At 45.4% G+C, this 20,930-nt stretch overlaps 1 protein-coding gene across 1 annotated transcript in view; it reads right to left on the minus strand.

Moving 5' to 3' along the window:
* Window positions 1-7,743: 7,743 nt before the first annotated feature.
* HEPHL1 (hephaestin like 1) overlaps window positions 7,744-20,930 on the minus strand; it is an 87,460-nt gene continuing 74,273 nt past the window's right edge. The window contains 6 exon segments of the mRNA XM_040426327.1: window positions 7,744-8,745; window positions 8,836-8,862; window positions 10,935-11,097; window positions 14,885-14,952; window positions 14,955-15,014; window positions 19,889-20,111. Coding sequence (XP_040282261.1) covers window positions 8,543-8,745; window positions 8,836-8,862; window positions 10,935-11,097; window positions 14,885-14,952; window positions 14,955-15,014; window positions 19,889-20,111 — 744 coding nt within the window. The 3' untranslated portion in view covers window positions 7,744-8,542.

Genomic DNA, 20,930 nt, shown 5'->3' on the forward strand with positions numbered 1-20,930 from the left:
ACCTATAAGCTCATTAGTTTGGGATCAAGCCAGTCGCTCATTTATTTATATGTTCCAGCTATTTGCTAACTTCATCTGTGACATAGCCACACCCTCAAAACATTGCCTTATTAAGGCATCCTGTAAACGACCGTATCCGCTTTGCGGTTCCACAAATTGCAGAGCCGCAAAACACTGATGCGATCCGTGTGCATCCCGCAATTTTCGTGGGACCCACTATAAAAAGCCTATTCTTGTCCACAAAATGGACAAGAATATGACAGTATCTGTACAGAATAAATCAAGGCAACCTTCACAGACAAGAATATGACAGGTTCCATCATTTGTGGCCGGGCCGCATGATATCCATGTGCTATCCGTTTGTTTTTTTGTGGACCCATACAAATGAATGGCTCCACATGCAATCCGGAAAAAATGTGTATCGAACACGGACCAAATATACAGTCGTATGCAGGAGGAAAGCATGAATTCCGGCTAGGCGCATGTCATTTTTTTCAAACTACTTTAGAAATGTCCTATACTCGTCCGCAAAACAGAGAAGAATAGGACATGTTCTATCTTTTTTTTACATGGCCGCGGAAAGGACATGTGGATGCAGGTGCAGTGTGCACCATTGAAATGAATGGGTCCGCATCCGATCCCCACCAAATGCACGTTGTGTGCATGAGACCTAAATGTAAACTACCAGGTATGGTGCAAACCACACTAAAAATAGTGCAAATATGTCATAAATTCTGGTGCAGCACATTTGATATAATAACCCCCCAAAATATTCTAGTGTAAAATACTTTGCTATTAATGACTCTCCTCGTTTGTTATTGACATACTATTTATTGCCGGTCATTATCATACAGTATATAATATATATACATGTACATGTTGCACAATATAAAGATGATAGCACATAAGCATATAATAAAAATATCACGAAATTCACTCCAATATAAAATTCACATTCTCATAGTGTAGCCATTTAATATACTCTACCACAATGCATTGAAAGACAGTTAATAATCTGTGCTGTATAGAACACACAGAGAACCCCGACTGCTGCTGTGTGTGCTGTGGAGATGGAGGACACCAAGGATGGGTCCATCCAACACGAGCATGGCCGCCCCTCTTCAGAGGTTCTGCAGTTATGGCAAAAAAGGGAAGGGGAAACAGCCTAAGAGAAGGAAATGTGAATGCCTCATCTTACAAGTCAAGGCATTGAAGTTCTCTGCTCTCACCACGCGGTAGACCGCCATCTTATGCCACCCAAAACCTGCCTCATGCAACATTGTGCTATATGACTCCACCCTAGCTCTGCCTCATGCAATATCCTGACATCTCACACCACCTGAGTACCACCTCATGCAAATTTGTGCTATCTTACTCCATCCTAGTCTTGCCTCATGCAGCATCCCCCATCTGACTCCACCCTAGTCCCTCCTCATGTAGTATCCTGCCATATGACTCCACCCTTGTCCTGCCTAATGCAGCATCCCGCCATATGACTCCACCCTTGTCCTGCCTCATGCAGCATCCCGCCATATGACCACTCTTGTCCCGCCTCATGTAGAATCCCGTTATATGACTCCACCCCTGTCCCGCCTCATGCAGCATCCCACCATATGACTCCACCCTAGTCCCGCCTCATGTAGTATCCTGCCATCTGACTCCACCCTTGTCCTGCGTCATGCAGCATCCCGCCATATGACTCCACCCCTGTCCCGCCTCATGCAGAATCCCGCCATATGACTCCACCCCTGTCCCGCCTCATGCAGCATCCCGCCATATGACTCCACCCTTGTCCTGCTTCATGCAGCATCCCGCCATATGACTCCACCCTTGTCCCGCTTCATGCAGCATCCCGCCTTATGACTCCACCCCTGTCCTGCCTCATGCAGCATCCCGCCATATGACTCCTCCCCTGTCCTGCCTCATGCAGCATCCCACCATATGACTCCACCCCTGTCCTGCCTCATGCAGCATCCCGCCTTATGACTCCACCCTTGTCCCGCTTCATGCAGCATCCCGCCTTATGACTCCACCCTTGTCCCGCTTCATGCAGCATCCCGCCTTATGACTCCACCCTTGTCCCGCTTCATGCAGCATCCCGCCTTATGACTCCACCCTTTTCCCGCCTCATGCAGCATCCCGCCATATGACTCCACTCTTGTCCCGCCTCATGAAGCATCCTGCCATCTGACTCCACCCTAGTCCTGCCTCATGTAGCATCCCGTTATATGACTCCTCCCTTGTCCGGCCTCATGCAGCATCCCCCCATCTGACTCCACCCAATTCCCGCCTCATGTTATATCCTGCCATCTGACTCCACCCTTGTTCCGCCTCATGCAGAATCCCGCCATATGACTCCACCCTTGTCCTGCCTCATGCAGCATCCCGCCATATGACTCCACCCTTGTCCTGACTAAGGCTAAATTCATGTATCAATGAGATTTGATGCAGATATCTGCGCAAAATGATTCCAATCCACATCAAATTCATGTTCCCATGCAGATGAATGAGATTTCCACAACCAATACAGCATTAAAACAAAGTTGGGGAACAAATCGACTTCGGATCTTGGATCGAAGCGCGATTCGCTCAACCCTAATTGCCACCAATCTATGAAATGGCCACTATCTCATACATACATTCTAGAATTATAGAAAACAGTAGTATTATTAGTTCGTTATAGCGTTACCATCTTCTTTGGCCCCATAATATGTGACTTAAAGAAGATGAATTTATGAAGGCATAAATACAACATTCAAAAGGCACATGAGCAAAAACAGACATAACAATAATGCATACAACAGGGAGGCAGAGACAGTAGATGTAGATGCATAACAGATCATTGAAGGGTTTGTCCAGCTTTGGGGACTTTTTAAGCAGACCTCTGTAGCGTGTTGCACTTTTTGGAAAACTCATACCCACCTGCTCCCCACCACTCCATTCTGGCTTCCTGCTCCCTTCAGCCAGTGGCGTACCTAACATAGAGGCAAACCATGGGGGGGGAAGGGGCCTAACACTGAACTGCTTCTCATGTTCCCAACATACTGTAGATTCACTGCATTTTCCATAGGTCACCACTAGAGTGAGCTCAGTGCATTGAACACAAACTGTATAATTTCCTAAGCACTGAGCTCCCCCTAGTGGTGGCTGCAGGCAGGAAGTTTTGTAATTTAGTGGATGAAGGCAAGTGAAGTAAATGAAGCAGCTGTTCCACTTTTTCTGACATAGAAGTCAGATAACGTGGATGAGGCTGAGGGTAACTTTTTTATAGCATATTTTATTTTAAAAAAATTCCTCTTATTTAAAAAAAATTGTAATTAAACATTTGCGGCTGCAACCAATGACTGGGCTCGGCAGTGCCATGTCCCCAAGTGGCACATCATTGCTGGGTAACATTCCGCTGGGGACAGGTCACCTCTTAGGCCAGTCAATGGCCGCAGTGGCACACATGACCCCATCTTTTCTGAAGTTTACAGGACAAAGCTGAACAACCCCTTTAAGGTGGAATTGAAGTGTATGAGCTTGTCTGAATGGGTGCTTAAAGGAGAACTGTCATATTTTTTTTTATTTGCTAGTTTATTAGAGCTAGGCATGTATACCTGAGTTAGTCTGTCAATGATTGCCAAAAGATCTGTAATTACCTTATAATAACAGCTTTCATTAATGTCCTCTGTCCCTTTCCACTGCTCTCTTAAAAGACCGTTGCTATGGCTCGTCTGTCTCCAGGAAGACAGAGGGGCGGTCCTTCACACTGCATGTCTGCATTAGGCTTCAGAGTGAGGAGGCGTGTCTCTCAGTAATCCAATCTGATTAGCTGGCAGGAAGCTGCTGGCTACAGCAAGTTTGTATGTCACCTGAGGAAATGCAGTTTTGGCCTCAGAGAACTGGCAGAGGAGCCATCTTGAGAAGATCCTCATAATGTAGGATTCAAAACAGCCGTAACTAAGGGGAAAACTCAAGGAAAACAGTGGTAAGTGAAGAAACTAAAGATTGCATTTTGCATAATGCTGCTGCAGCAGTAACATATGCACTTTTTTTAATTTTTTTTGATGAAAATATGACAGTTATCCTTTAAGTTCTTTTTAAAGGTTTGAAGAGGAGAGCAGTGTCTGACGTTTTGTCGTAGTAAATTCCAGAGGAGGGGAGAATCATGGGAGAAGCCTTGGAGACAGAGACAACAGTGTGAAGACAGAGAAACTCTGTGTGGAGCAGAGGTTTTGTTGGGCATTGGATTTGGAGTTTAGTGCGGAGTTGAATGTAGTGGCCATATTGTTGAGGAATTGTGTTCCGTGACTGAATGAGAATCAGTAGAGGTTGAGACAGTAGAGGAAAAGCTTGTTTTATAGCAAATGAGGTCCTGAGTAATAAGGAGTGTAGGGGCCCAATCACCCTGCTCAGGGCTCCCATCAGGGCAGTACTGGCTGTTCTTCTGTCAGGGGCCCTATGAGAATCCTAAAGTTGGAGGGAGAAGTCATTGCCGGGCCCCAGCCACAAGCAGGGGCCACGGACAGCTACATAACATTCTGACACTCTCGGAGTTAACACTGGAAGCGCCAGGTACTTATTTACCCTTATTCACCCTTACATGCCTCAGGCTACTAGGCCTGTAGCCTATGTGGCAGTACAACAGCACAGGCGGCCACAAAGCAGAGACAATCCTAACCACCTGTGTTGAGTTTCAGGTGGCAAGATGACATCATCATTTACTTCCTGTGCTGGGATGCAGGACTCTCACTATATGATATTACTGGGGGCACTGTGGGGATGTCTAATATTGGTGGCATTACTGAGTCACTATGGGGAAAATGTGTAATGCTGGGGGCATTATAGGGTGTTTCTAGGAGCACTATTATAACGGGGAGATGGAGGCACTATAAGGGGCATTATTATTATTGAGGGCACTATAGGGACATTATTGCTGGAGGTGCGATGGAGCATTATTAATACTTGGGACAATATAGGGAGCATTATTTTTACTGGGGGTACTATAGGGTGGCATTATTATTGCTGATGTCACTATAGAGGGAGTTATTATCACTGAGGGCACTATAGGGGCATTAATACTGCTGGGGCACAATTTTTTCTGCAGTGTAGTATTTAGGGGCATTGGGGAGCACAGTGGGTACAGTGGTGGAGTGGAGGACCCTGTTAGGGCACCAGAATGGGGAGTTTATGTTGAGAAGGTGCAGAGGATGAATTAAGGAATCTATGAGGTGTACATCAATCTCTGCACAGATGAGACGTGCCTGAAATAAGTCATCATGGTGGTCTGGGCCTAATTTAGAAAAGGAGGAAAGAGAATGTCTACATTAGAGGAGATGTCTACATTAGAGGAAGATGTACAGTACAGACCAAAAGTTTGGACACACCTTCTCATTCAAAGAGTTTTCTTTATTTTCATGACTATGAAGGCATCAAAACTATAATTTAACACATGTGGAATTATATACATAACAAACAAGTGTGAAACAACTGAAAATATGTCATATTCTAGGTTCTTCAAAGTAGCCACCTTTTGCTTTGATTACTGCTTTGCACACTCTTGGCATTCTCTTGATGAGCTTCAAGAGGTAGTCCCCTGAAATGGTCTTCCAACAGTCTTGAAGGAGTTCCCAGAGATGCTTAGCACTTGTTGGCCCTTTTGCCTTCACTCTGCGGTCCAGCTCACCCCAAACCATCTCGATTGGGTTCAGGTCCGGTGACTGTGGAGGCCAGGTCATCTGGCGCAGCACCCCATCACTCTCCTTCATGGTCAAATAGCCCTTACTTTCAAAGTTTTCCCAATTTTTCGGCTGACTGACTGACCTTCATTTCTTAAAGTAATGATGGCCACTCGTTTTTCTTTACTTAGCTGCTTTTTTCTTGCCATAATACAAATTCTAACAGTCTATTCAGTAGGACTATCAGCTGTGTATCCACCTGACTTCTCCTCAACGCCACTGATGGTCCCAACCCCATTTATAAGGCAAGAAATCCCACTTATTAAACCTGACAGGGCACACCTGTGAAGTGAAAACCATTTCAGGGGACTACCTCTTGAAGCTCATCAAGAGAATGCCAAGAGTGTGCAAAGCCGTAATCAAAGCAAAAGGTGGCTACTTTGAAGAACCTAGAATATGACATATTTTCAGTTGTTTCACACTTGTTTGTTATGTATATAATTCCACATGTGTTAATTCATACTTTTGATGCCTTCAGTGTGAATCTACAATTTTCATAGTCATGAAAATAAAGAAAACTCTTTGAATGAGAAGGTGTGTCCAAACTTTTGGTCTGTACTGTATGTGGTGCTGTATTATCCTGTATGACCAGGCAGCATGCTGGAGGTAGGGGTGTGCAGTGAGGAATTTGGCATGTGCAGGGTGGAGCAGTAGGTGAGTGCAGTGGGGAGGGGCGCTAAACTTTTCATGTGTCGACAGTTTTGTTGAAATTTCAGCCCGTAGAAAGATAGCACTGCCAAACACTGCCCAAATATAGTTCCCATACAATAACATATAGCGCCCAAATGATAGCACAATATGGCACCCAAATAATAACCAGAGATAGGGGCCAAATAATATACTGATATAGCACCCAAATTATAACATGTTATATTGCCCAAATAATAGCCTGATATAGTGCTCAAATTATAGCCTGATAGTGCCCATACAATAGCCTGATAGAGTTCCCAAATAGTAGCCTGACATAGTGCCCAAATAATAGCCTGACAGTACCCAAATAATAGCCTGATATCGTGCACAAATATTAGCCCGACAGTGCCCAAATATTAGCCTTACATAGCACCCAAACAAGCAGTGTACTCCTCCCTTAAAGAACCACCATAATAATGCCATATAGTTCCTACATCATACTAAAAATTTCTCAAATAATGCCACCACCAAGCTGCAAAATAGTAAGGGTGGGTTCTCACCAGAGTTAAAAAACAGAGTTATAACGGAATATAACAGAATTTTAGGACGGAATGTAAAATGGAACCCTTTAGGCTAAATGCACACGATCAGGATTGCGTGCGGATTTTCCGCTCGGATTTGCGTGCGGGAAATCCGCACCGTAGGTCATGTACATTGTATTCTATGAGAATTTTTAATTCTCAATGCACACGATGCAGATTTTTTTCCACGTGGATTTTGACCTGCGGTGTGGATTTTAAAATCTGCAGCATGTCAATTTTTTTATTTATTTTCCTAGCCGTATTTTCTTCATTCACTTTGTAAAATCCGCATGCAAATCCGCACCAATTGATGCTGATTGACCGCACGGATTTGCCTGCGAACACCTGCGGATTTCAGTGCAGATTCTCCGCACATGAATCCTGAACGTGTGCATGTACCCTTAAGAGGCATTATGTTTTACATGTCTATGGGCACATATAAACGGTTTCGTCAGCAGGACCTTTTTTTTCCCGTCATGTATAACGGGAAAAAAACTGAACCGTTACACGTGCTCATAGACATATATTAGGACAGAACCAAACGTAATGCCTTTTAAAGGGTTCCGTTTTGCATTCCGTTCTAAAATTCCGTTATATTCCATTATAACGGAACTCTTTAATGGAATTCCATAACATTAATGCAAACCCTTCCTTAGTTTGCTCAAGGGGCTCCAGTCCTCGGGGGCCATTCTCTTGGTCAGAGTGGAGAGCTCTGGAGGATCTGTTCTGCATTACACTGGAAAAAGCATTGTTTTGAATGGACACTGCGTAATACTTCATTTTACCTGTGGTGGCGCTGCAGGGAAATGCGACATATTGGAATGATAAGAGGGCTTTCTGCTTACACAGCCCCTTTCTATATGCCCTACTAATGATTACGGATGTAATAGAGTGCAGTCCCCATTTAGCTCCACGTACCCCCAATACCCAGATAGGAGGAGACGTGCAGGATTAGAGAAAATGGCTGCTTTCTTGATTATCCACATGTTGTGTGTTGTACTGCAGCTAAACGTAACCACACGGACGGGGGAGAGGGCGGGAGGGTGTAGTTTCTTAAAGAAAACAGCCATGTCATTGCCAAGGGGGTATGGGTAGAAGTTGTCTGTTTTGGACAAGGCTCGCTCGTGTGAAAGGGACCTTAGGGTTGCAAGTGGTGAGGTGAAGTTATTTAGAATGAACTCAACAGCGCCAACTACAGGCACTGGTTCTAGCTGCAGATTAGGTTCTTCACAACGAGGTAAAGCAACAGTGCCACCTGTAGGTACCATACAAAAATACATCATCATTACAAGCAAGTGCATTACATTCGAGATGTCAGAATGTCCCTTTTGTATATACGTTCCTTTAAATCAATAATAAGCTAAGAGACTAATGGCAAAATACATCAAATGTCTTTGTTCCTGTTGTATTTCTCGCGGAGTCACCTCATCAAGACCTTCTGGCCTTCTCCTTTGATGATCCAGCATTCACATCCTTTGCACTGTCCTTGATCCAGAGGCTCCGAACCTCTCCAGTAATAGAGAATTGGGCTTGTAAACATATGGCGGTAAAGTGCAAATGCACACTCTGTCCCAAGGCACTTCCAGAGATGCCACCACCCTGGTGACCTTCTCATATACTGTTCATTGGGATGGAACCATTGTTGATTGTGCTATAATTCATCTTATTCCTTCGACAGCTGAGAATGGACAGGACCAACACCAGAACTATTAGAAGAACCACACCGATGCCCAAGAGAGAGAGAAGCGCGACACGTGCCTGGCCGACTGTCAGCAGTCTCCCTAGGAACGGCACTCCGTCCTGCCCATCGGAATCTACCATGAAAAGAAGTCGTCAATGAAAATATGGACAACAGGGAAAAAAAAACTAAATGTATAATATTCTTTGGCTTGAAGAACTCTTACCTGGTGGAACAGGATCTTCTCCTTGACCTGAAAATGACAAGCAATACATATAACAGTGCTATAATTGCTATGGGGACCATATGCGTTTTATAGCTCTTTGGACCTTAGAAGAGGTAAAGGTAGATAAGATATGGGCCCTCCTAACAGTTTATGAGGGAGGGGTATGTTGCCCAGCAGAGGAGCTGTCTTATTTTGTTTTTGTTGTGGGGTACTTATTATTTCTCTTCCTCATAAGTAGCTATTACTAATGGGGCATTCTGGTTGAGAAAACCAATTTTCAGATACCCTGTTAGAAAATTCTGAATTTAGTAGGGGATCACACTTCAGGATCCTCATCTATCAACCAGAGTGAAGAACAACCACAAAGAGTGTCTCTCATTCTGGAGGACCCAGGCCTGTTTTCATGTAATACAAAGACAGTCCAATAATTCCGTCAACAGTATGTCAACAGTATAATACCTCATTTCCCATGTGAAGGTGCTGCAGGAGAACTGAATGTGTGCTGTCAGGCTTCCTCTTGGATGACAGCCAATCGATTGGGGGTCCCAGCAGCATGATATCCTATGATTAGCTTGCAAAGAGGACAATTCCATATATCTGCTGCCCCTGTTGGGCGTTCTTGCACACCCTACCAGTAAACTACCAAAGTTCCCCCTGTCTCTCCCTATGAATCTGAGTCTGCCCATTAGTGGGGTAGATGTAAGGGCTACAGTGGCTGTTGTAATCAGACCCAGACCTCAGAGGTCCAAAGGCTCCTCGGCAGTGGTGGACTGACCATATACCCTAGAGAGAATTTCCTGGTGGGCCGATGCCCAGGGGGGCGCCCAAGCCCTCCTCACGGCTTCTGGCCAGGTACATAACGATCTGATGCTCTCAGAATTAATTCACGCTGAGAGCATAGGTTGCCCTTGTCCCTGACAAGCAGCCGCAGGTGCCCTCCTGAATTCAACTGCATCACCGTCCTCAGTATGGTGTTAGGGCAGTATTTTATGCTGCACTGTGGTATTTGGTTCTGCTGGGGCGGTATTTTGTGCTGCACTATGATATTGCTGGCCCCGCCTACTTGTGTTGTCCCTGCCTTCTCTCAATCTGGACTTACCTACAACTTGGGGCCCCTTAGTTTTTTTTTTTTATCCAGGGCCACTTTAAGTTCCCATTCTGCCCCTTCTCCTCTGCCATAAAATGGACCAGCAGTATTATGAATTAGCACTGAGTGGACCAGGGGTGTAGACAGATCTCATTGGGCCCCATCACAATGTTTAGTATGGGCCCCCCTGCCCCACCCAGTTTTCTTGTATGCATTCATCAATCACTCCCATGCAATGCAGAATGCAAAGCAGCTCTCCAGATTTCTGATAAATTTACATTTTATTAAGGGGAAGAAATTTTTATAAAAATTGTAACAAAAAAAAGTTACCCACTTTATACGAATTCTGTGTTAGGAAAAGTAGAACAGCCGCTTTATAAATATGGCACTCATTCTGACACTATGGGGGTCGGTCATTTCTTATGCAGAAATACGCCTATATTAGACATATTTCTGGTACAGATTGCAGCGCAGAGGTTATTTGCGCCACAATCTGCAACTTTTCCCCGCTCACATCAGGTCTAAAAAAGTGGGTGTTGCATGGGCGGGGAAGGGAACGGGCCAGCAAACCCGTCTCCTTCATCATTTTCTACATTTAGACTGGCACTGGATGCGCCAAAGTTATGTAGAGGTCTGTGCCTCTTCATAACTTTGGCGGATCCACCACCAGGTAAAGGGGTTATTAAGACTGGCATCTTAAATGCCGGTCTTAATAAACGACCCCCTATATTGACGCCAATGACCACTATTATAAATACACTGATCTCCTGCTTCCCTTCTATTCCAAAGCTGCCTGCCTGCAGCCACCACTAGAGGGAGCTCAGTGCAAAGGAATTTATGTAGTTACAATTAACTGAATGGGGAACATAGGGAAGATGAGTTGAGTGCTGGGCCTCGCCCCCCTCCCCCTGGCCCAGTAGCAGTTATCTGGTCCGCCTCCATTGCAGGTAAACCACTTGAGTGGACCTTTAAAACTAGTACACGTAATGTCTGCAATACTCAGAATGCTTACCCCGTTTCTTCTTCACAGTAAAAGTTGTTTCCATACCAGCATGAATGTGATCTGTGACATGGCAATGAAGCAACCAGGTCCCAGGGTTACCAGCAACCAGTTCTATTGTCTGAAATGTCCCAGGAAAAAGGTCAAACACATCCGCCCGGTGGGTCTTGTCTTTCTAAAATGCAAAGTCAGACATGTGATTTATTCCCCACACATTCTATATTACTGTACATATAACTTACTGCTTCACAACAGTCCCTGTGTGGGGCTGAGAGATTCCCTATCTTGAGCCAATAGGATGCCAATTTCAGTGTACAAGCCCCTTTAAGACCTAGGCTGAGCTGATCATAACGGGGTTCCAGCAACCTGTCCTAGAATGTGAGATGGACTGGTGGCCTCCACTTGCAGAGCTGCCTATGTTCTGGCACTTGAATACACTATACATTGATAAGCGTTCCTGTCAGGCTGCTCAGCCATAATGGCATATTGTAGGCAGGATCACATCATCACCAGCTACTGTAGAGCAGTGTAATGAGGCCTCGCCCTCTCACCCCCCTGGTCAGCTCTGCCAGTGTAGGCAACCAGTCCTGCTCACATTCTAGGACAGATTGCTGGTGGCCATTTTAGATTATTCCCAGAGAACCACTTTAAGTGCCCTAGAGCTTCATTCACAGTTCTGTCAGTGTCAGGAGCTGATACGACCCAGCGTTCCTTTCCATCAGGTGCCGAGTGCAGTACAAAAGTTGAACTAAGCTGTTTAAGGTACATCTCACAACAGGTTTTTTGACTTTTTTTACAGCAAGCAGCAGAATAGTGAGTGCAGCTCTGCAGTATAATCCGATTTTGCTCTACTCATTGGCCATAAAGTGTTTGGTTTATGGGTGAGGTTGCTTGTTTCCAGCTTTGGGTAAGGGCTGGCTCGCTAGTGCATGTCCACACCTTAAATCTCTGTGCACATGTATAGAAAAAGGGGAAGGGAAAAGGTGATTAAAGGGGTTGTCTGACCACTTAAAAGGGGTTATCCAACCCGTACAATGGCCCAGTGCCCGGGCCCCTCTTATAGGTTATACCCACCCCGCTCCCCGGCACCCACGTCGCCTCTTATTCCTGCAAGGCCGCTGCTGCATCTCAAAACATCTGGCGACGGGGGGAGCAGCCAAAAGCAGGCTGCGACGGGGACGAGCCTCCCTAGCATCGCGGGTGACCCTAGGGAGGCTCGTCTCCCCTTGCCGCGCGGATCAAAACATTGAGATGCAGCGACGGCCGTGCGGGGATCAGAAGCGGCGCGGGTGTCGGGGAGTGGGGTAAGTATAACCTATATGAGGGGCCCGGGTATTAGGGGAGTCATTATAGGGGTTGTATAACCCCTCTAAATAAAAAAAGACTGCTCAGAATGATGTCAAATAATAAAAGTAGTAACATTCACCTTACCGCCCCTGTTTGGGCTTTTTTAGGTTCACCGCCAATTACTGAACTTCAAGATCCATCTAGACATGAACATGCGACTCCTGCAGGCAATCAGGGACTCAACAAGGTGTTATTATTATTATTATTTTTTAGACCATTCTGACAGTTTTCTTTTAATTTATTCAGCTGGACAACCCCATTAAATATAAATTGAAGATGGCAGCGAATAATGACACTGCTAATCAGTAATATCCTAGTGTGATTACATTTAGGATCGCTTCCAGTTCCCATCTTAAATACAGTAAGAGGCACACAATAATATAACATCGAGAGCCGGGTGTCGGATCTTCTTTACTGCAGCCCACTGCTTGCGGCTACAATATATGTCATTTCCCAAATACCAGGCATGTCAATTCAGTGTAAACTATGCACAAACTGGAAAAACAGGTTAAAGGGAGCGATACAAGAGACGGTGACCTTTGGTCGTTCATGTACCATCACAGATAACTATATGCACTGCAAGAGAGTTTGAACATTAAAGGGGTTATCCCACGAAAATGATTGCTATGCAATGAGTAGGACATGCACATTACATTACATTTTCCTCTTTGGTAGCGCCCCCTGCTGTTTTATTCTTCTGGTCCACCTTCTCCTACATTCAGTGGTGGACTGACACGCGCCCTTCCTCCTCTCATACAAGCATAATAAAGTGGCCGAGACACCTTTCATTCAGGCTACACTGCATATAAATTTATAGAAATGTATAGCTCTGGACAGTGGAGAAGGAAACTTCATTACCTACTATAGTGCTATTTAATACTGGAATTTCTGGTGGTGTGTGTGTGTGTGTGAGGGACTCTTTTCTATGCAGGGAGGAAGAGGTTAACAAGAGCCTAATGCAATGTACTCCTGTGCTTGATGAGCTGCTGCCCATTAGTGTTGAGCGCGAATATTCGAAAAATTCGCAAATATTTCGAATATAGTGCTATAAATTCGATATTTCGAATATTCGTTGTTGTTTTTTTTTTTATTGTTATATTTTTTTCTTTCCCACTTCCCAAAAGTAGTTCTTACCTGTCCTTAGGATTCCTGGCTTCCTGGCTGCTCCAGTCAGTGCCCGTTGCCGCTTCTGACGACTTCCGTGCTCATGGAGCGTCCCCATCACCATGGGAACGTCTCCATACTAGAATGTACTGTCGGATTTGAGAATTACGTTGAAATCGCAATTCGATTAATTCAAGTTATAATAATCGAATTTCGATTTCAACTTAGCACTGCTATATTCCATATTAGGCTAGAATTAACGAATATGGAATATAGCAGTGCTAAGTTGAAATCGAAATTCGATTATTATAACTTGAATTAATCGCATTGCTATTTCAACTTGGACCTGGTTTACTATGGTTGGCTTGGTAGAATTAGCGAATATGACAAATGTATTCGTCATATTCCTCAAAACGAAGATAACGAAGTATTCTCCATCTTCGTTTTAGCTCCATATTCGTCAACTTCGCTAATTCTAGCAATCAAATAGGAAGGTTGACTATAGAGACAGCTGTGTTTAATTCGCTATGCGATTATATTACTTTGCTTTTTTTTATTTTTATAAATAGAATCATTATAATAATCAAGTATTTAACTATTCAATTTTTTTAAAAAAAAGCAAAGTAATATAATCGCATAGCGAATTAAACTTAGCTATCTCTATAGTCAACTTTCCTATTTGATTGCTAGAATTAGCGAAGTTGACGAATAGGTAGCTAAAACGAAGATGTAGAATACTTTGTTATCTTCGCTTTGAGGAATATGATGAATACATTCGTCATATTCATCATCTTCGCTAATTCTAGATATCAAACCAATAGGAAAGTAGCCTTAAGTTAAAATCGCAATACGCGATTATTTAAATCGCATAATAATCGCGATAACTAGAATAATGACGAATATTCGATTTCGACGAATATTCGCGAATTTCGTCGGAATCGAATATGGCACATGCCGCTCATCACTACTGCCCTCCCACAGAAAAGAAAGAGTAAAGTCATCCAGATAATATGAGTAAAAAAGCTGAAAATGATACTGGAGAGCAGTGACAGTTAAAATAATGGTGTACATCACTCTAGAGATTTTAACTTTTTAAATTTGTGGGATAACTCCTTAAAACAGTAATCAAGTTCTGTATTTTTCGCACTGTATTTTTCGCTTAGGCTGGGATCACATCACATTTTTCCCATCCGTTTAACGTATACAAAAAAAACTTACACGTTAAACGGATGCCTCAGACTGATGCCATACAGTGGCAACCGTTCACCAGAGGGTTCCATTGTAAAAAAAAAAAAAAAAAAAAAAAAGGACACTTTTTTTTTTTTTTTTACCAAAGTCAAAAATACAAGAACGTGGTGTGCTGCATTTTTGTATATCAAGCAGAGGCATACAACGTGATGAGAACCCTCCCTTAGCGACTAAGTCTTGGAGGTTCGAGAAATGTGCACATGGTGCTCACTAGGCTTACGTGCCCCTTATCACTGTGTGAGAGTTGATTGAAATGCACTCACCTTATAAAGGAAGCTCTGAGCGTGGAAGTGCACTGTGTGCATGTCAACTTCATTCCCCATTCCCAGAAGGTCTTCTCACCTTCTGTCATGGTCAGGCCAAGGAGATTTCCATAGATCTTTCCATTTATAGCTGGAATACCACAAACGCAAAGTGTAAAAAACCAATACATACCCTGTGCAGACACTTAACCAGCAGGAGATGTAAGCACTAAAGCTTAAACAATTGTGAATGCAGCTCTGGAGTATAATGCAGAATATTACTCAGGAACAGTACAGGATAAGTAATGTAATGTATGTACTGTAATCATCGTGGATAATAGGTAAGTGTCACCGAGGTTCCTGGCCTCGGTGGAGTAAGAGTCGGTTTTTATGTGTCAGCAGCAGTTGCTGTTTGACACCTTGGTACTTAGCATGGCTGTAATAGCTGATCCAGGACGGCTCTTACTGGGAGTAGTCAAAGTGCTGGGTGGGTGACTACTCCCCACATTCCAGGCCGAGTTTTGCCAGACATAAAACCAGCCAGCACTGCTAGGTGGAGAGGATTACCTCCGTCTGACAGTGGAGCTCAGGAGGTCTGTGTGCTGGGATCTGAGGCCTGTGCTGGGCTGGAGAGCAGAGACTCATGTGTCAGGGGAACAGGCCGTCTAAAGCCTGTGTTTGAACTTTCTGAGGCAGAACTGCCACCAAGGTGAGTTTTGTTATGTTATCTTGCCATTGGGTGTGAAGTAACATCAACACTGCAAAAGTGATGTTTTGTTTTTGGCATCAAGTGTGAATAAACACTGAAGTTTGAATTACGAATTTGTATTTTGCCTCTGTACTGCGGCCGCTTATCTAAACTACCAGAGCGAATCCCCATAATTGGTGGAGGATGCGGGCAAGAGCAGTGAGGCTGGCGAGAACTCCAAAATATTTTTTGGTTTGCATTTTTGGGCACGGTTTTACATCATACATTGAACCAGCGGTATTACAACCAGTGTCCCACGACAAAATGGAGGCTGTTGTGAAGGCCCTCATGGAGGCTAATCTGCAGCAGCGAGAGACAAACCTGCAACAACGGGAGACTAACAAGCAGCAGCAAAAGACCAACCAGTTGCTGCTACAACACTTGATGGCTTCGCAGACAGCAGGAGCAACCCCAAGCGTCCACGATGCCCGGAAGGTAGTCCGTGCGGCGATTCCTAAGATGACACCCGCAGACGACATCGAAATCTACCTGGCGATGTACGAGAAAGTGGCCACAAGGGAGAAGCTACCCCAAGACCAGTGGGCTGAGGTCGTCGCTCCATTTCTGGCATCCGATTCCCAGTGGGTGTATTTTGACTTGCCGGACGATCAAGCGGCCGACTACCAAAAAGTGAAGGGCGAGATTTTGGCAAGACTGGGGGTTAATGTGTTGGTCCGGGCCCAGCGGGTACATCAGTGAGGGTTTAAGCCGGCTAAGCCTGCGAAACACCAGTATTATGACTTACTCCACCTTTTGCAAAAGTGGGTAAAGCCTGAGGTGCTGAGTCCCATGGCTATGTTGTATAGACTATTGGCTGATATTTTCTGAAGGGCTCTGCCACCCCCTCTCCAGCAATGGATCGGCCAGGTCTCTCCAGGTAATGCCCTTGAGATGGTCGACCTGGTGGAACGCTATGAGGCTACTCGGAATCTACAGGGAGGTTCTTTTGGGAGGGGGGCAGTCAAATCCTGTAAATCTCCACCCCAGACCCGGCAACTTGTGTCAACCAAACCCGCACGATAGTCCGCTGGCTGTTTCGGTAGCCAGGCCATGTACAGCTGACTGTCCACATCAGGTGGAACCCATGGACACGAACTATGGCTTCCATCAGTCGTTATATGCCAGAAAGCTGTGTGCAGCGGGTACCCTAGAAACTCTAAATCACTTGTGCCAGGTGGAAGTGGGAGACACTCCAGCGGAGGCCCTGCTGGTCTCAGTCAGTGGTGTCCCTAGTAAGGGCTACCCTAGTACGGTCCGCTGAGTATACTGGCCGGAAATTCGGGGTCATGTGTATTCATGGGGACCTAAAAGACTATCCCACTGCCCTGGTGTCTCTAAACACAGGGGCCGGCAGGTGGACTCATGAAGTGTCAGTTGCCACAAACTTACACTACGAACTTATAATGGGAAGAGACTTCCCTGGTTTCCCGGCACTGTGGCCTGCTACGAAAATGACTGATACCCATGAGTACCCGAGGCCGAAGGGCCAGTGGTAGGGGTGACCGCCACTTCGGTGGAAGAGGGGGAGACAACCCCACTGAGTATAATGGTGGGAGACGTGAAGGACTTGCCGCTGGGCCTGAGCTGGCAGACCTCAATGTCTCCAGGGATAATTTTGGTACTGCACAACACTGGGACCCCACCCTATCCCGAGCTTGGGAAAAGATATTAATAGTAGATGGTGGGGCAGAGTCGGTGTTCCCCCATTTTGTGGTTCATCAGGATATGTTGTATTGAGTAAACCTCCTGATCATCAAGGTACCATTTGAGCATATCGCTATAGACCTCGTAGGCCCAGTACCAAAGTCCGCTAGAGGACACCAACACATCTCTACTGGGTTCTCGCCCTTTGAACTGCTATATGGCAGACACCCTCACGGTCTTTTGGATGTAGCCAAAAAGGCATGGGAACAACAGCCCACTCTGTATAAAAGTGTTATTGAGTACGTTACCCAGATGCAAGATCGGATAGAGACAGTGTTGCCTCTTGTTAGGGAGCATATGGAGGCAGTTTAGCAAGCACAGAGTCGGGTCTATAATGGCAGGCTCGGGTTAAATTTTGGTTAAAACCATACCGGGTACCCGAGGCTCGGCGACAAGCCATCTCGGAGGAAGTGCAGTTAATGCTGCAACTAGATGTCATTGAGGAGTCTAAAAGTGAGTGGGCCAGTCCTATAGTCTTAAGACCCAAGCCAGATGGGACGTTACGGTTCTGTAATGATTTTCGTAAACTGAACGAGATTTCCAAATTTGATGGGTATCTCATGCCCCGGGTGGATGAGCTTATTGAGAGGTTAGGACAAGCCCGGTGTTTTTCTGTTTTGGACCTCACGAAAGGGTATTGGCAGGTGCCCTTAACAGAGGCTGCCAAAGAGAAAACTGCCTTCATCACACCTGAGGGTCTGTATCAGTACAAGGTGCTACCTTTTAGTCTGCATAGTGCCCCCGCCACTTTACAACGGCTTAAGGACATTGTGCTGCGTCCACATCGTCGGTGCGCTTCAGCTTACCTGGACGATATTGTCATCCACAGTACCGACTGGGAAAGTCACCTACCCAAAATGCAGGCTGTAGAAAATGTGCGATAGGGTTAGAGGAGACTAAGTACCTGGGGTATGTAATTGGGCGCTCAGTCATCAAACCCCAAGTAAACAAAATAGAGGCAATACGAAATTGGACCCGACTTGTCACCACTAGGCAAGTAAAGTCATTTCTGGGAATGATGGGCTATTACATGAGGTTTGTCCCCCACTTTTCTACGATGGCCGCGCCATTGACAGGGCTCTTGAAGGGACACAAGTTAGTGATGGTTCGCTGGGATGATCGGGCGGAAGAGGCTTTCTCCGCTTTGAAGTCGGCCCTGTGCGGGTCCCTGGTTTTGGTGATGCCCGACTTCAAAAGGGAGTTTATAGTACAGACCGATGCCTCTGAAGTAGGCCTCGGTGCTGTACTGTCTCAGGAGGTCAATGGGAGGAGCATCCCATTGTCTTCCTCAGCCGTAAGCTCACCCCAGCCGAGACCCGGTATAGTATAGTGGAAAGAGAGTGCCTGGCTATCAGGGGGGCACTCGAGTCTCTCCGCTATTATTTGTTGGGGAGAACATTCCGCCTGGTGACTGACCACTCCCCTCTCAAGTGGATGAACCAGGCCAAAGAGAGAAATGCCTGAGTCACCAGGTGGTTCCTGTCCTTACAAAACTTTAAGTTCTCCATAGAATACAGGGCAGGCCGCTTGCAGGAAAACGTGGATGCCCTGTCCCAAGTATACTGTATGGCATGTGTTCACCCCCTCAGGGTTAAACAAAGGGGGGGGGGGGGTATGTAAGAAGGTACAAGGAATCATTGTGGATGATAGGTTAGAGTCACCGAGGTTCCTGGCCTCGGTGGCGTAAGAGCCGGGTTTTATGTGTCAGCAGCAGTTGCTGTTTGACACCTTGGTACTTAGCATGGCTGTAATAGCTGATCCGAGACGGCTCTTACTGGGAGTAGTCAAAGTGCTGGGTGGGTGACTACTCCCCACGTTCCAGGCCGAGTTTTGCCAGACATAAAACCAGCCAGCACTGCCAGGTGGAGAGGATTACCTCCATTTGACAGGGGAGCTCCAGAGGTCTGTGTGCTGGGATCTGAGGCCTGTGCTGGGCTGGAGAGCAGAGACCCGTTTGTCAGGGGAACAGGCCGTCTTAAGCCTGTGTTTGAACTTTTTGAGGCAGAACTGCCACCAAGGTGACTTTTGTTATGTTAACTTGCCATTGGGTGTGAAGTAACACCAACACTGCAAAAGTGACATTTTGTTTTTGGCATCATGTGTGAATAAACACTGAAGTTTGAATTATGAACTTGTATTTTGCCTCTGTACTGCGCCCGCTTATCCTAACTACCAGAGCAAATCCCCACAGTACACAGTGACACCACCAGAAGAATAGTGAGTGCAGCTCTGGAGTATAATACAGGATGTAACTCAGGATCAGTACATGATAAGTAATGTAATGTATGTACACGGTGACTCCACCAGCAGAATAGTTAGTGCAGCTCTGGAGTATAATACAGGATGTAACTCAGGATCAGTATAGGATAAGTAATGTAATGTATGTACACAGTGACTGCACCAGCAGAATAGTGAGTGCAGCTCTGGAGTACAGTACAACACAGGATGTGACTCAGGATCACCACAAGATAAGTAACATAATGTATGTAAAGATTCACTCCACGTTTTATGTAGATCCTTTGATTATGAAAACTGTAATATGATTATGGTGGAGAACTATCAGAACTACCTACCATGGATTTTGTTGCTTTCTTCAAATTCCTCAGTCATATTGATAGCAGCGGGCTCTTTATGAATATAGTTCTCAATATTTTCATCCAAATACCATGAGAGGTTTTCATCAAATACCAAAAACAGCAGAGCAAATTCTCGAGCCACATCCTTCCTCAGGCCCTGGCTGTTCAGTACACCCTTCCTACAAGTCAGTAGTGGTCCCACCAGACCACTGTACAGATCCTGCACAACGGGGGCACAAAACACCATAAATGAAGACAATGGCTGTATAATAACTAACAAGAGTCTCTAAAACAGTCACTGAGCAGCATGGAGGTTAAAGCTGAAGATCTGTGTGCCCTGGGCCATGAGGTGACTTGAGAATCTCGCCTCAGGTGAGCTGCGGCACCCTGGAGGTGTGTGTCAATGTTAACCCCCCACCTCACACTTTCACCTCAGTGCCTCAGGTCGTGCCTCTGGGCTGTTAATACGTGTGCATGTAGCATGTGTAGGCATGTTTGTAGCGGGCACGTGTATGTATGCCATGAGCGTACATGAAGTTCATCTTGTGCCCTCACCCACCACCTCACAAATCTGCAGGCACTGGGAGACGGTCTTATAAACCCACTATTTGGCAGCAACCATGACCATATCCAGCTGTGGTAAGCCGTAGGTTGGCACCCTAGGCTTTGGGGCCACATCAATCACAATGCTTTACAGGTTAAAGGGGAGCTGTCCCCTCTCCTGTAATGTCTCTTTTAGCAGCTACTTGCATTAGCCATGTAATAACAATTCTGGTGCATCCATTCTTATGGCTCTGTGTTGTGCTATTCCTCTATTATTCCTGATAAAAATTATGAATGAATTGCCAGCAATCTGCAGTAAAGGTCCATCTGGGTGCTACCAGTTGGGGGTGTGTCCCTGCACAGTCAGATATTATCCAATCAGTGCAGACTGTGCAGGGAACTCCCTTCCCAATTGGTAGCACCCATCTGGACCATAACTGCAAACTGTTAGAAATTCATTCACAAGTTCTAGCAGGAATAATACAGGGAAGGCATA

This window comes from Bufo bufo, chromosome 3 (assembly GCF_905171765.1).
Source record: "Bufo bufo chromosome 3, aBufBuf1.1, whole genome shotgun sequence".
Classification (NCBI taxonomy): domain Eukaryota; kingdom Metazoa; phylum Chordata; class Amphibia; order Anura; family Bufonidae; genus Bufo; species Bufo bufo.